This window comes from Salvelinus fontinalis, chromosome 11 (genome assembly GCF_029448725.1).
Source record: "Salvelinus fontinalis isolate EN_2023a chromosome 11, ASM2944872v1, whole genome shotgun sequence".
Lineage (NCBI taxonomy): Eukaryota > Metazoa > Chordata > Actinopteri > Salmoniformes > Salmonidae > Salvelinus > Salvelinus fontinalis.
Window position 1 is genome coordinate 54,722,579 of NC_074675.1, and position 15,997 is coordinate 54,738,575.

At 47.9% G+C, this 15,997-nt stretch overlaps 2 protein-coding genes across 2 annotated transcripts; both read right to left on the reverse strand.

The window, feature by feature from the left end:
• Window positions 1-2,177: 2,177 nt before the first annotated feature.
• Window positions 2,178-9,418, reverse strand: LOC129865957 (zinc finger MYND domain-containing protein 15-like). Its single transcript, XM_055939060.1, has 10 exons — window positions 9,255-9,418; window positions 8,892-9,050; window positions 8,264-8,359; window positions 7,849-7,965; window positions 6,989-7,077; window positions 6,462-6,563; window positions 4,912-5,041; window positions 3,295-3,353; window positions 2,998-3,158; window positions 2,178-2,554 (listed from the first exon to the last, which is right to left on the reverse strand). The coding sequence occupies exons 1-10, from the start codon at window positions 9,301-9,303 to the stop codon at window positions 2,365-2,367; spliced, it is 1,152 nt and encodes a 383-aa protein (XP_055795035.1). The 5' UTR covers window positions 9,304-9,418; the 3' UTR covers window positions 2,178-2,364.
• A 1,893-nt stretch (window positions 9,419-11,311) lies between these two features.
• LOC129865958 (zinc finger MYND domain-containing protein 15-like) lies at window positions 11,312-15,731 on the reverse strand. The gene is made up of 4 exons (XM_055939061.1): window positions 15,350-15,731; window positions 14,900-15,149; window positions 14,051-14,300; window positions 11,312-12,621 (listed from the first exon to the last, which is right to left on the reverse strand). The coding sequence occupies exons 2-4, from the start codon at window positions 15,147-15,149 to the stop codon at window positions 12,429-12,431; spliced, it is 693 nt and encodes a 230-aa protein (XP_055795036.1). The 5' UTR covers window positions 15,350-15,731; the 3' UTR covers window positions 11,312-12,428.
• Between the last annotated feature and the right edge of the window lie 266 nt (window positions 15,732-15,997).

A 15,997-nucleotide genomic window follows, 5' to 3' on the forward strand; every position in this document is an offset into this window, starting at 1 on the left:
GACCCCACTGTGACATCATCAACTCCATAGCCCCCTACCCATCTCCACTAGCTGAGGACCCCACTGTGACATCATCAACTCCATAGCCCCCTACCCATCTCCACTAGCTGAGGACCCCATAGCGTGACATCATCAACTCCATAGCCCCCCCCCCCCCCCCCCGTATGTCGGACAGTGTGCCATATAAATAGATATAATAATGGTCAATCCTCCTGATCATTTCAAAGTGGCAGCCAGCCATGTGGACGATTTAGTTTCTTTGTCTTCAGCGCAGTTCAGAACGTGCTGTGACATTTCACGTTATCACATATAGCCTACGCAACAGCCTCTGTCTGAGGTTAACTTGGATAGAACTGTGAGGAACTAAACAAACGGAACTAGAATCATTTGGAGGCACACAAGAGGCCATTGATTTACAAGCACGTGATTTAGAGTTAATTAACTGATCAGGAATCAGTTGTCCCCAAAGTTCTGTTGGGGGATGATGGGATGCGCCAAGCGGTTATGGATAGGGAGGGAGCATATGGGTGGATAGGGAGGGAGCATATGGGTGGATAGGGAGGGAGCATATGGGTGGATAGGGAGGGAGCATATGGGTGGCTAGGGAGGGAGCATATGGGTGGATAGGGAGGGAGCATATGGGTGGATAGGGAGGGGGAATATGGGTGGATAGGGAGGGAGCATATGGGTGGATAGGGAGGGAGCATATGGGTGGATAGGGAGGGAGCATATGGGTGGATAGGGAGGGAGCATATGGGTGGATAGGGAGGGAGCATATGGGTGGATAGGGAGGGAGCATATGGGTGGATAGGGAGGGAGCATATGGGTGGATAGGGAGGGAGCATATGGGTGGCTAGGGAGGGAGCATATGGGTGGATAGGGAGGGAGCATATGGGTGGATAGGGAGGGGGAATATGGGTGGATAGGGAGGGAGCATATGGGTGGATAGGGAGGGAGCATATGGGTGGATAGGGAGGGAGCATATGGGTGGATAGGGAGGGAGCATATGGGTGGATAGGGAGGGAGCATATGGGTGGATAGGGAGGGGGAATATGGGTGGATAGGGAGGGAGCATATGGGTGGATAGGGAGGGAGCATATGGGTGGATAGGGAGGGAGCATATGGGTGGATAGGGAGGGGGCATATGGGTGGATAGGGAGGGGGAATATGGGTGGATAGGGAGGGAGCATATGGGTGGATAGGGAGGGAGCATATGGGTGGATAGGGAGGGAGCATATGGGTGGATAGGGAGGGAGCATATGGGTGGATAGGGAGGGGGAATATGGGTGGATAGGGAGGGAGCATATGGGTGGATAGGGAGGGAGCATATGGGTGGATAGGGAGGGAGCATATGGGTGGATAGGGAGGGAGCATATGGGTGGATAGGGAGGGGGAATATGGGTGGATAGGGAGGGAGCATATGGGTGGATAGGGAGGGAGCATATGGGTGGATAGGGAGGGAGCATATGGGTGGATAGGGAGGGAGCATATGGGTGGCTAGGGAGGGAGAATATGGGTGGATAGGGAGGGAGCATATGGGTGGATAGGGAGGGAGCATATGGGTGGATAGGGAGGGGGAATATGGGTGGATAGGGAGGGGGCATATGGGTGGATAGGGAGGGAGCATATGGGTGGATAGGGAGGGAGCATATGGGTGGATAGGGAGGGAGCATATGGGTGGATAGGGAGGGAGCATATGGGTGGATAGGGAGGGGGAATATGGGTGGATAGGGAGGGAGCATATGGGTTTGGCCTGTCATTTTTGTGTTTTGTTACTTTATCATTTACATTCTGTATTTGTTTTTAAGAGTATTGTACGCTTAGGAACTTTCTCTCTCTCTCTCTCTGTCTCTCTCTCTTTCTCTTTCTCTCTCTCTCTCTAGTACATAAGGTCCTAACTACAGGGGAATGAACGGGTCTTGGTTGTTACATGTAATGTATCTCTTCTCTCTCTTCTTCCCCTCTAATATCTCTGTCTGTACAAGATAAAGAATGTCACAGCCACACAAACTCTAGCCTACATAATAAGTCATCTTACCAGTCACGTGGTTAACAGTAGACTACACTATCTTATAGAAGGAAATGGACCCTTAGGGCGTTGATTTGCGGAGGATTAAAACATCAAATATAAACTATTGAGAATGTGTAACCCACAAACAAACTGGCACGGCAATCACTGAAGAGTCTATGATTGGTCTTTTTAATGAAAAGGCTAGTTCAGCTAAAGTGTTAGTCTGCCCTGAGTCTGGTCATTGAGAGTAACCTTGTGTGCGCACGCGCCAGTGTGTGTGTGCCAGTGTGTGTGTGTGTGTCAGTGTGTATATGTTTGTGTTTGAGTGCGTATGTGTGTGCATGTCGTTATCATCATTTGCGTTTGCGGGGCATATTGCGGGCGGCCTGCTTCCTATCCCTGCGACTCATCTTCACAGGGTAGTCAGGTTCCTGATTGGCCGGCTCTACCTGCAGAGGCGGGGCTTTGGGGTAGGCCACAGAAGGTCGTTTCTCACTATGTAGGGGCTTGTACCTCAGATGGAAGATGAAGGCATTGGAATACCTGGGAGGGAGAGGAGGACAGGTCATATAGCAGACACTTTCGTAGGCTTAGGGTTAACACAAAACAGAGAGAGAGAGACAGAGAGAAACAGAGAGAGAAGAGAGAGGGAGGGAGACAGAGAGAGACGGACAGAGAGAGAGAGACAGAGAGAGAGAGAGAGAGAGGGAGAGAGAGAGAGAGAGAAGAGAGACAGAGAGAGAGAGACAGACAGAGAGAGAAAGAGAGAGAAGAGAGAGAGAAAAGAGAGAGAAGAGAGACAGAGACAGAGACAGAGACAGAGACAGACAGAGAGAGAGAGAGAGAGAGAGAGAGAGAGAGAGAGAGAGAGAGAGAGAGAGAGAGACAAACAGAGAGAGACAGAGACAGACAGAGAGAGACAGAGCGAGAAGTATACCAGAAGATATTGCCCCCCAACAGCTCTAAGGAAGGAGTCCCTCCCTCACCAGGGCAGCATGTTATCTCCTCCAGTGATACGCATGGGGCAGTGGAAGGGGTTGACGTGTGGAGGGGAGAGGGTGCCCCCGGTGGCCTGGCTCATCACCTGCTGGCTGCACTCACAGCTCAACTCTCCAACCTCACAGAAGTAGGCTGGAACCCTCAGGGACTACAGAGACAGGAAGAACTTTTCAGTCACATGGTCAGTCCCACTTGTAGAATGTGGAAGTGGTTGGCGTCAGTAGATATGGAGTGGTTTGAATAACATCTTGGTAGGAAAGGGGGGGGGGGGGGGGGGGGGTTACCTGGAGCCTAGGGAGTATACTGAGCCACGACTCCTGAAGCAGGATCGCCGGTCTGAAGCCTGTTGGATGGACAATGGACACACACACATACACATTCCAGCTTTCCGTCCTCATGTCCCCTAACACACTTGTCTGCGTTACAGTACTACCCTGATTTACAGTACAGTACTACCCTGATTTACAGTATAGTGCTACCCTGATTTACAGTACAGTGCTACCCTGATTTACAGTACAGTGCTACCCTGTTTTACAGTACAGTACTACCCTGTTATACAGTACAGTTCTACCCTGTTTTACAGCACAGTTCTACCCTGTTTTACAGTACAGTTCTACCCTGTTTTACAGTACAGTACTACCCTGTTTTACAGTACTACCCTGTTTTACAGTACAGTTCTACCCTGTTTTACAGTACAGTTCTACCCTGTTTTACAGTACAGTTCTACCCTGTTTTACAGTACTACCCTGTTATACAGTACAGTTCTACCCTGTTTTACAGTACAGTACTACCCTGTTTTACAGTACTACCCTGTTTTACAGTACTACCCTGATTTACAGTACAGTACTACCCTGATTTACAGTACAGTACTACCCTGATTTACAGTACAGTACTACCCTGATTTACAGAACAGTTCTACCCTGTTTTACAGTACAGTACTACCCTGTTTTACAGGACAGTTCTACCCTGTTTTACAGTACTACCCTGTTTTACAGTACTACCCTGTTTTACAGTACAGTACTACCCTGATTTACAGTATAGTACTACCCTGTTTTACAGTACAGTTCTACCCTGTTTTACAGTACAGTACTACCCTGTTTTACAGTACAGTACTACCCTGTTTTACAGTACAGTACTACCCTGTTTTACAGTACAGTTCTACCCTGTTTTACAGTTCTACCCTGTTTTACAGTTCTACCCTGTTTTACTGTACTACCCTGTTTTACAGTACTACCCTGTTTTACAGTACAGTACTACCCTGATTTACAGTATAGTACTACCCTGATTTACAGTACAGTACTACCCTGTTTTACAGTACAGTTCTACCCTGTTTTACAGTACAGTTCTACCCTGTTTTACAGTACTACCCTGTTTTACAGTACTACCCTGTTTTACAGTACTACCCTGTTTTACAGTACAGTACTACCCTGATTTACAGTATAGTACTACCCTGATTTACAGTATAGTAATACCCTGTTTTACAGTACAGTTCTACCCTGTTTTACAGTACTGTTCTACCCTGTTTTACAGTACAGTACTACCCTGTTTTACAGTACAGTGTAAGTAACACTTCCTGCTCTCAGGGGGGTAATAAGTTACTTGTTAAGAATCAAAGGGCTGTAGTTCAGGAAGAGAAACCAGATCTCCCTTCACTTCCGTCTATTCAGCGATTCAACAATACCGTCGATAACACTGTCAGGAAACCAACTGGAGACAGACGTGTACACAGGAATGTACACACAATGAAGTAGACACACACAGCTCACATACAAACAGGACACCCACTCAAGGTCCTGTTTGCATACAGAAACACACGCACATGCACGCTCGTACGCGCACACGCACATGCACGCACACACAACAAAAACACACACACCTCTCCCAACATACAGTATACTCACCAATCACCAGGTCAGGCTTGGGCCCTTGCAGCATGTGATAGGCCCTGCGGTAACCTTTGACCCGGATGCTCCTCCTGTCCAACTTCTCATCCGGGGTGAAGCTGGGGTTAACCAGGTTGACACGGCCGTCCTGGATGAGCAACCCCACGGTGACAGGGGAGGACGATGTCAGACTACTGCTCTACATCCACTTATAGGAACCATATAGTCCACCTGAACTTATAGGAACCATATAGTCCACCTGAACTTATAGGAACCATATAGTCCACCTGAACTTATAGGAACCATATAGTCCACCTGAACTTATAGGAACCATATAGTCCACCTGAACTTATAGGAACCATATAGTCCACCTGAACTTGGTGTGAAATGTATTTACAGAACAACCTGTACTAAACATCGCAAGACTGGTGAGTTGTGAAGTTATTGTTCAGGGGGACGGGGTGTTGTTCAGGGGGGACGGGGTGTTGTTCAGGGGGGACGGGGTGTTGTTCAGGGGGGACGGGGTGTTGTTCAGGGGGGACGGGGTGTTGTTCAGGGGGGACGGGGTGTTGTTCAGGGGGGACGGGGTGTTGTTCAGGGGGGACGGGGTGTTGTTCAGGGGGACGGGGTGTTGTTCAGGGGGACGGGGTGTTGTTCAGGGGGGACGGGGTGTTGTTCAGGGGTGACGGGGTGTTGTTCAGAGGGACGGGGTGTTGTTCAGGGGTGACGGGGTGTTGTTCAGGGGGGACGGGGTGTTGTTCAGGGGTGACGGGGTGTTGTTCAGGGGGGACGGGGTGTTGTTCAGGGGGGACGGGGTGTTGTTCAGGGGGGACGGGGTGTTGTTCAGGGGGGACGGGGTGTTGTTCAGGGGGGACGGGGTGTTGTTCAGGGGGGACGGGGTGTTGTTCAGGGGGGACGGGGTGTTGTTCAGGGGGACGGGGTGTTGTTCAGGGGGGACGGGGTGTTGTTCAGGGGGACGGGGTGTTGTTCAGGGGGGACGGGGTGTTGTTCAGGGGGGACGGGGTGTTGTTCAGGGGTGACGGGGTGTTGTTCAGAGGGACGGGGTGTTGTTCAGGGGGGACGGGGTGTTGTTCAGGGGGGACGGGGTGTTGTTCAGGGGGGACGGGGTGTTGTTCAGGGGGGACGGGGTGTTGTTCAGGGGGGACGGGGTGTTGTTCAGGGGGGACGGGGTGTTGTTCAGGGGGACGGGGTGTTGTTCAGGGGGGACGGGGTGTTGTTCAGGGGGACGGGGTGTTGTTCAGGGGGGACGGGGTGTTGTTCAGGGGGGACGGGGTGTTGTTCAGGGGGGACGGGGTGTTGTTCAGGGGGGACGGGGTGTTGTTCAGGGGGACGGGGTGTTGTTCAGGGGGGACGGGGGTTGTTCAGGGGGACGGGGTGTTGTTCAGGGGGACGGGGTGTTGTTCAGGGGGACGGGGTGTTGTTCAGGGGGGACGGGGTGTTGTTCAGGGGGACGGGGTGTTGTTCAAGGGGACGGGGTGTTGTTCAGGGGGGACGGGGTGTTGTTGAGGGGTGGTGGGGTGTTGTTCGGGGGGGGGGGGGGGGGTCACCTTCTTCTGCAGAAAGAGCTGCTCCTCGTCACTCTCAGGGGGAAGTCCCTCCCCTATGAACACCAGTTCAAAGGTCATGTGCGGCAGGAGAATGGACAATTCCTATTGGTGGAAGGGAGGCAGTAAAACAAAGGCAGACAGACAGCTAAACAGACAGACAGAGACAGACAGACAGGCGGTTTATAGACGTTACTCGGGGTGGGAAGTGAAACAGGAGTGGTCAGTTCTAATCTCTGTGTTTACGCCCTGCTGAGAGCTGCCAGGACCAGACAAAGAGGCCTCACAGGAAGATGCAGGAGATGAAAGTGAAAACAGACACAGATATGCCTGACACACACACACACACACACACACACACACACACACACACACACACACACACACACACACACACACACACACACACACACACACACACACACACACACACACACACACACACACACACACACACTGGAAGAGTGAGTGATTGCAGAAGAAGAGTGGTGATATGGACAGGGTGGAAATCCCAGGCCTTGCAGTCCTACCCAGAACACCTTGAGACAGTGGAACTCCCTGTAGGAGTCGATGATGTGGATCTTTAGAGACTGCTTCTTCTGGATGTTGAGCTCTGGAACTGAGGAGGGACAAATACTGCATACTCAGTGGTCTTGTCCAGGTAACCTTACTCTTTGAAACATGCCATGATTACACACACACTCTCACACAGCTCACACACTCTCACACAGCTCACACACTCTCACACACTGTCACACTCTCACACAGCTCACACACTCTCACACTCTCACACACACATTCACACAGCTCACACACTCTCGCACAGCTCACACACATACTCTCACACAGCTCACACACACTCACACACTCACACAGCTCACACACACTCACACAGCTCACACACACTCACACACATTCTCACACACTCTCACACAGCTCATACAAACTCACACACACTCACACAGCTCACACACACTCACACAGCTCACACACACTCACACAGCTCACACACACAGCTCACACAGCTCACACACACTCTCACACACTCACACACAGCTCACACAAACTCACACACACTCACACAGCTCACACACACTCACACAGCTCACACACACTCACACAGCTCACACACACTCACACAGCTCACACACACTCTCACACACTCTCACACAGCTCACACACACTCTCACACACTCTCACACAGCTCACACAAACTCACACACACTCACACACACTCACACACACTCACACAGCTCACACACACACACTCACACAGCTCACACACACACTCACACAGCTCACACAGCTCACACACTCTCACACAGCTCACACACACACACACACACACTCTCACACAGCTCACACACACTCACACAGCTCACGCACTCACAGTCTTTGGGCACCAGCGACGTGATTATGTAGTAGATGGAGAGAGGGGAGCTGAGAAGAACAGCTGCAGGAGAGGACAGACTGATACCTCTCCACTCACAGTACTGACTCCACAACACTGAGGAGAGAGAGAGAGAGAGACAGAAAGACAGAGAAAGAGACAGGGACAGAGAGAGAGAGACAAAGTGAGAGAGACAGAGAGAGACACAGAGATAGAGACAGAGAGAGAAACAGAGAGACAGAGAGAGAGGTAGACAGCGAGAGAAAGTGACAGAGGGGAGATAAGAAAGAGAGAGAGAGGGGAGATAATGAGAGATTTAATGAATATCAGTATTATAACATTGTTTGAAGGTACAAGTGAGTGATACAACGTTGATGGGATTATTATCACATTCTGGCTGTAGTTTCTGTTTTACCCATCGGTTTGGTGACGCTGGGGACTGCATGAGGAGCTGGGCTACAGAACAGGATGTCTCCCTCCCTTTTCAGGGGTCCAAAGGGCTCACTGTGACCTTAACACATCACATGCAGCAGGACAACTTAGTTCATCACTACACAGTAACACTAGTACGTTACTTCACTATAGTAACACATAGGCACTTTGTCTATGAAGTACAGTGATGTTACTTTGGTAATATAAACACTCACCAAAACATCATTCTCCAATCAAAATGCTCATCAAATCATCATTATCCAATCAAAATGCTCACCAAATCATCATTATCCAATCAAAATGCTCAACAAATCGTCATTATCCAATCAAAATTCTCACCAAACATCATTCTCCAATCAAAATGCTCACCAAATCATCATTATCCAATCAAAATGCTCACCAAATCATCATTCTCCAATCAAAATGCTCACCAAAACATCATTATCCAATCAAAATGCTCACCAAATCATCAATATCCAATCAAAATGCTCAACAAATCATTATCCAATCCAAATGCACACCAAAACATTATTCTCCAATCAAAATGTTCACCAAAACGTCATTCTCCAAAACAAAGTGATCTGAGTTGTTGGCTACTGGGCCGTACCAACCTGTGAACCAGTGGGGGTATTGATCTCTGGACTGTTCCACTGTGGGATGGAGCTCATATCTGGGGGAGCGCACCAGGAGGCTCCAGTGTACCCAGTAGCCACTGTCCAATTTATTCTTATTCAGGAAGTGTTCCAGGTCGAAATCAACAGCTGTCACCTCTGATTGGGCAGAATAGTGGGCGAGAAACCAAGAGAGGAAGAGAAAAGGTGGAGGGGGGGGGGGGTTACGGAATGAAGAGAAAACTGTAGCGTAAGAGAGGGAGGAAACTTAGATAAATAAACACTCGGTAGAAATCTTATGCTTCCTTCTTCCTTGCTGGCCTTTAACACATTCCCTGTCATTTTTGTTACAGCGCCCCCTACCTGCGGCGTAGCTGAACGGCAGCTCGGCAAGCTGTGAGTCGTGGCTCATGTAACGGGACAGTTTTTCACACCAGTGCTGGTGACTGGCATCCTCTGGACAGCGGATCTGGTCTGCCTGGGAACACTGGTCAGAACAGTACAGGACGGCCTTGCACTGTGGACTATGGGACGAGAGAGTCACAACAACAAACCAAAGAGAGAGAGGGGAGGGGTAGTGTACGAATAGAAAAAGGAAAGAGAGTTGGGGAAATGGAGAAAAAGAAAGACCAGGAGATTGTGGACGGATGACAGAAAAGCAACCAGACAAAGAAAGACCAGGAGATTGTGGACGGATGACAGAAAAGCAACCAGACAAAGACAGACCAGGAGATTGTGGACGGATGACAGAAAAGCAACCAGACAAAGAAAGAGGAAGGAGATTGTGGACGGATGACAGAAAAGCAACCAGACAAAGAAAGACCAGGAGATTGTGGACGGATGACAGAAAAGCAACCAGACAAAGAAAGACCAGGAGATTGTGGACGGATGACAGACAAGCAACCAGACAAAGAAAGACCAGGAGATTGTGGACGGATGACAGAAAAGCAACCAGACAAAGAAAGACCAGGAGATTGAGGACGGATGACAGAAAAGCAACGAGACAAAGAAAGACCAGGAGATTGTGGACGGATGACAGAAAAGCAACCAGACAAAGAAAGACCAGCAGATTGTGGACAGATGACAGAAAAGCAACCAGACAAAGAAAGAGAAAGGAGATTGTGGACGGATGACAGAAAAGCAACCAGACAAAGACAGACGAGGAGATTGTGGACGGATGACAGAAAAGCAACCAGACAAAGAGAAGACCAGGAGATTGTGGACGGATGACAGAAAAGCAACCAGACAAAGAAAGACCAGCAGATTGTGGACGGATGACAGAAAAGCAACCAGACAAAGAAAGACCAGGAGATTGTGGACGGATGACAGAAAAGCAACCAGACAAAGAAAGACCAGCAGATTGTGGACGGATGACAGAAAAGCAACCAGACAAAGAAAGACCAGGAGATTGTGGACGGATGACAGAAAAGCAACCAGACAGAGAAAGACCAGGAGATTGTGGACGGATGACAGAAAAGCAACCAGACAAAGAAAGACCAGGAGATTGTGGACGGATGACAGAAAAGCAACCAGAGAAAGAAAGACCAGCAGATTGTAGACGGATGACAGAAAAGCAACCAGACAAAGAAAGAGGAAGGAGATTGTGGACGGATGACAGAAAAGCAACCAGACAAAGAAAGACCAGCAGATTGTGGACGGATGACAGAAAAGCAACAAGACAAAGAAAGACCAGCAGATTGTGGACGGATGACAGAAAAGCAACCAGACAAAGAAAGAGGAAGGAGATTGTGGACGGATGACAGAAAAGCAACCAGACAAAGAAAGACCAGCAGATTGTGGACAGATGACAGAAAAGCAACCAGACAGAGAAAGAGGAAGGAGATTGTGGACGGATGACAGAAAAGCAACCAGACAAAGAAAGACCAGCAGATTGTGGACGGATGACAGAAAAGCAACAAGACAAAGAAAGACCAGCAGATTGTGGACGGATGACAGAAAAGCAACCAGACAAAGAAAGAGGAAGGAGATTGTGGACGGATGACAGAAAAGCAACCAGACAAAGAAAGACCAGCAGATTGTGGACAGATGACAGAAAAGCAACCAGACAGAGAAAGAGGAAGGAGATTGTGGACGGATGACAGAAAAGCAACCAGACAAAGAAAGACCAGCAGATTGTGGACGGATGACAGAAAAGCAACAAGACAAAGAAAGACCAGCAGATTGTGGACGGATGACAGAAAAGCAACCAGACAAAGAAAGAGGAAGGAGATTGTGGACGGATGACAGAAAAGCAACCAGACAAAGAAAGACCAGCAGATTGTGGACAGATGACAGAAAAGCAACCAGACAAAGAAAGAGGAAGGAGATTGTGGACGGATGACAGAAAAGCAACCAGACAAAGAAAGAGGAAGGAGGAAGTTCAAAACATGCAGTGAGAACGACGGGGGAATTGAGAGTGTCGTGTTTGACAATGTGAAAGAGACACTTGTTAGTAAACACTTCCTCAAAAAATAGTCTTACATTCTCAGACAAACAATAGCTACTTCCTGTATATCAACAAGCAACATTTTTAAAAAAAACGGACTCTGCAAAGTAACGAATGACCACAAATGCCTAGTTGCCAATCTATCTCTTTTCCTGCTTAAGCCAAATCCTTTGTCATGACTACCACAAAGAAGCTGGCGAAAGCAACAAAACAGTCTGCCAACAAAGCTATTCTATCCACACAGAACCAAGGGAAGAAAAAAATGGGATTTACAGTGGTAAAGAAACCTAATAACCCAACTATAGGTTCCTGCTGACTTGCAAAAGACCTGAGGCCATCTGTTTCAACGGGCCTCAGTAATGCTGAGCTGAGCACTAATGTAATGTAAAGCCTCTTAGGCACGGCACCTCTCTGAGAGTCTCGGTTGGTGGTAACCTAGCCCAATACTGCTCTGGAACATAGCCTACTACCAGAGATATGCTGTAAAAGACAATACCTGTGTAATCCTTTTGTGAACATAACATCATTATTGGAGACTTTTAGTTTTACAAATGCCAAATCTGTTGAGATCACTACTCTGTTTAGCTGGCCTCCAGCAGGTCCTGTTGCCATGTGTGTTGCCTACAAATCACCTCTCTCTTCATCTTTGCTCTTATTCTCTCAGTACTCTCAGGTCTATCAGCCCCCCAACACTCTCTCTCTTCTGTCTCTGTCTCTGTCTCTCTGTCTCTGTCTCTGTGTGTATCTCTCTCTCTCTCTGTCTCTCTCTCTCTCTCTCTCTCTGTCTCTCTCTCTCCTCTGTCTCTGGATCTCTCTGTGTGTGTCTCTCTCTCTCTCTCTCTCTCTCTCTCTCTCTCTCTTCTCTCTCCGTCTCTCTCTCTCCGTCTCTCTCTCTCCTCTCTGTCTCTGTCTCTCTCTCTCTCCGTCTCTGGCTCTCTCTCTCCTCTCTCTCTCTGTCTCTCTCTCTCTCCTCTCTGTCTCTGGCTCTCTCTGTGTGTGTCTCTCTCTCCTCTCTGTCTCTGGCTCTCTGTCTCTGTCTCTCTCTCCTCTCTGTCTCTGGCTCTCTCTGTGTGTCTCTCTCTCTCCTCGCCTTACCATGGTTTCAGCTGACTGGGGAAGGAGTGTTTCTTACACATGTGACAGTAGCAGGTCGGAGGCCAGCGCATGCTGAAGGACTCTCGTCCGTCCACCTGCTCCACCTCCGTGAGGCCCCAGTCACCCAGGGCCTGGGGCCACAGAACCACCTTCAGAATGGTGAGGGCCTTCTCACACCTGCTCAGCAACCTGGAGGATTAGAGGATTAGAGGAGAGAGAGAGAGAGAGAGAGAGAGAGAGAGAGAGAGAGAGAGAGAGAGAGAGAGAGAGAGAGAGAGAGAGAGAGAGAGAGAGAGAGAGAGAGAGAGAGAGAGAGAGAGAGAGAGAGAGAGAGAGAGAGAGAGAGAGAGAGAGAGGGAGAGAGACAGAGAGAGAGGGAGAGAGACAGGGGGGGTGAGAGAGGGAGAGAGACAGAGAGAGAGAGAGAGAGAGAGACTTAGGAAAGAAAGCTGCTAAGTAGAACCATAAAGGGTTCTTTGGTTTGTCCCCACAGGGAAACCCCTTTTGGTGCTGGGTAGAACCCTTCATTCTTGGGTTAACCAAGAACCATTTTATCATGTGGAGGGCTCCCGAGTGGCACAGTGGTCTAAGGCACTGCGTCTCAGTGCAAGAGGCATCATTACAGTCCCTGGTTTGATTCCAGGCTGTATCACGTCCGGCCCGTGATTGGGGAGTCCCATAGGGTTGTCTTTTCCTGGCTTAAGCGGGAAAAGCGATCAATTGGAAAATGACAATTAACCCAGTGTCGTCTGGTTTGGCCGGGGTAGGCCGTCATTGTAAATAAGAATTCGTTTTTAACTGACTTGCCTAGTTAAATAAAGGTTAAATAAAAATCTATTTAAAAAAGGAATGGTTCCACCATCTTATTAGCATTTAAAATGTAATTATTTATGACAATATATTTACATATATCGTAAGGCCTTTAATTGAGGACCTAGTTATACCCGAACACAGTGGTGTTAGGAAACTCTTGGTTTACAGGCCACATTAGGCCTGCAAGTCATACTATGCTGGCTTGCAAAGTGCTGTGTAATTCCTATTGGAATCCAGCCAGAGTTAGAATATACAACAAGTCTAATTGTTAGTCATCTGCAACACACATTCAGAATGTCTGCCAGGGTGGGGAAGGTCGAAAACTGAGACGACCTCAATCATCTAAACTTGAACAACCGTCTCAGTAACGGGTCCAATAAATAAAATGACTAACAGATTGGATTAGTTTAGAAAACTGCGTGTTATTTATATTCCTGTAGCATAAAATGATTCAAACAATCAATGGACATGCAAAAACACAGATATTACAGTAAAACAAAAAATTCTGAAAATCTCCCTGCAATAGAGCATGCTGGGAAATATTATATATGGTTTTATGTAGAACCCTTCTTGACTTCCAAAGAATCATCAAGAATCATCAAGAATCATCAAGAATTTTATTGCCTGACAAAAGAACTCTCGTCTTCCAAAAATGTCAAAATGGTTCTTGGTAGAACCCTATCCCTCTGTAAAGAACCCTTTTAAAACTCTTCTAGAACCCTTTTAGAACTGTTCTAGAACCCATTTAGAACTCTTCTAGAACCCTTTTAAAACCCTTTTAGAACCCTTTTTTCTGAGAGTGTACCTGTGAAGCTTCTTGTCATTGACGTGGAGCATGTGTGGTCTCCGAGGCAACCCGCCAGTCATGGGGGCCTCCATGCAGCGTCTCAGCAGTCCTACCATCTTCTGGATGGTCTCCAGGGCCCCCTTCCCATCTCCACCCGCCGCCTCGCCCCCGCCCAGCGACCCCGCCCAGCCACCGGCCAGCACGTCAAAGCCCAGGGGCAGGCCAGAGGCATCAGTCACCATCAGAACACTCTCTCCATCACTACTTACTACAGAGGGAGAGAGAGAAGAGGGGAGGAAGGGTGGGAGAGACAGACAGACAAAGACAAAGTTGGTTAGATAGGGGCAATTCTATGGTAATGGGTTACGCTGAGAATCAGATTTTTATTTTTTTTATTTTTTGTTTGTTTGGCATAGGCCTAAAGAGTCTCAGCGTAATACCGTTATCGTGGAATTGACTGTAGGTATGGCGTTTTGGTATTATAGCGTTTTGGATAACAGCCTCAAGAGGCAAGAATCAAATACACTGTGTGCTACAGTAGATCATTTTTTACCGTTATTTTACCAGGTAAGTTGACTGAGAACACGTTCTCATTTGCAGCAACGACCTGGGGAATAGTTACAGGGGAGAGGAGGAGGATGAATGAGCCAATTGTAAACTGGGGATTATTAGGTGACCATGATGGTTTGAGGGCCAGATTGGGAATTTAGCCAGGACACCGGGGTTAACACCCATATTCTTACGATAAGTGCCATGGGATCTTTAATGACCTCAGAGAGTCAGGACACCCGTTTAACGTCCCATCCGAAAGACGGCACCCTACACAGGGCAGTGTCCCCAATCATGCAGGCTAAAGGTTTTACTCACGAAGCTCGGAGGGGTCTACTCCAGCCTGTTCTAGCCGTGGAATAGCTGCAGGGGGAGGTGCAGCGCAATCCAGCAGGTGCAGTATCCAGTACGGTGAGCGGTCCATGTGGTATCGGGGAAAATCGTACCCCCAGAAATCACTATGTGGTTCTTTGCGCCCCCTACGGGTGGTCTGGAAGCAGCGATACCACTGTGCCATAGCCTCCGAGATCTCAATCATCCGGTCCCGGTAACCTGACACTAACTCCATCTGAAAATGAGCAAGACGTAGGTCGGTCGAAAAGACTCAGAGAGAGGAGAGGTAGACCGAAAGAGCACTAGGCATAATATGGAGGAAATGTAAGGGACGTTGTCAACCACAGACAAGCGCTACAGATAGTGAAAACCTACATATTATTCCACCATCATTCTATGCTGTTGATCAACTTCCATCAATATAATTTGCTTTACCTTGAGTAGGGCTATATTTTTTGCTTAAATCTGTTTTTTCTTTGGTTGGAAAAGGCCTTCTTTCACTTGTAGCCAAGGTTGCTTTGAGAAATTTCAAAAATGAAAATAAACATGCGACAAAATATGTTGTTTTTTGAAAGCAAATGCGTCATTGTTTTACGCGATGAGGATTCCAAAAAAGAACACCATTTGTCCCGCAAAAAAATGCTCAGTTTATTTTTATTTTTCTATCCTACAGCAAATATGTTAATGATCGAACAATCCATTTGATTACAAAACATTTCGTCTCTCCTCAAAACAATCTTTACGTCAGGCCTTATCAAACATGATCAATTAATCAATATTTTCTACTAAGCGCTATTAAATAAATCACCGCTAGTTGGTGGTGTTGTACTAGATTTCTGCACAAGCGGTAATGTGATTCAGGGTTGTGACACTGGAGGAGCACAGATACTTTTCGTAACAGGTTAGGAGAGTATTTTAGCTAACCCTTAACCTTTTCATAAGTCTCCTAACCTGCCACGTTAATTACCCTAACCGTAACCTAATTCTCCTAACCTGCTACGTTAATTACCCTAACCTTAACCTAATTCTCCTAACCTGCCACGTTAATTACCCCTAACATTTTCATAAGTCTCCTAACCTGCC

Excerpts from the sequence above, each read along its gene's own strand:
- LOC129865957 (XM_055939060.1), bottom strand. The coding sequence starts at position 9,303 with ATGAGCCACGACTCACAGCTTGCCGAGCTGCCGTTCAGCTACGCCGCA. Across the intron at positions 7,078-7,848 it reads GTCGCTGGTGCCCAAAGACT|TTCCAGAGCTCAACATCCAG; the intron begins GTGAGTGCGTGA and ends GTCCCTCCTCAG. Across the intron at positions 3,159-3,294 it reads GTATACTCCCTAGGCTCCAG|TCCCTGAGGGTTCCAGCCTA; the intron begins GTAACCCCCCCC and ends CTGTCTCTGTAG.
- LOC129865958 (XM_055939061.1), bottom strand. The coding sequence starts at position 15,149 with ATGGAGTTAGTGTCAGGTTACCGGGACCGGATGATTGAGATCTCGGAG. Across the intron at positions 14,301-14,899 it reads AGTAGACCCCTCCGAGCTTC|TAAGTAGTGATGGAGAGAGT; the intron begins GTGAGTAAAACC and ends CTCCCTCTGTAG. Across the intron at positions 12,622-14,050 it reads AATGACAAGAAGCTTCACAG|GTTGCTGAGCAGGTGTGAGA; the intron begins GTACACTCTCAG and ends CTAATCCTCCAG.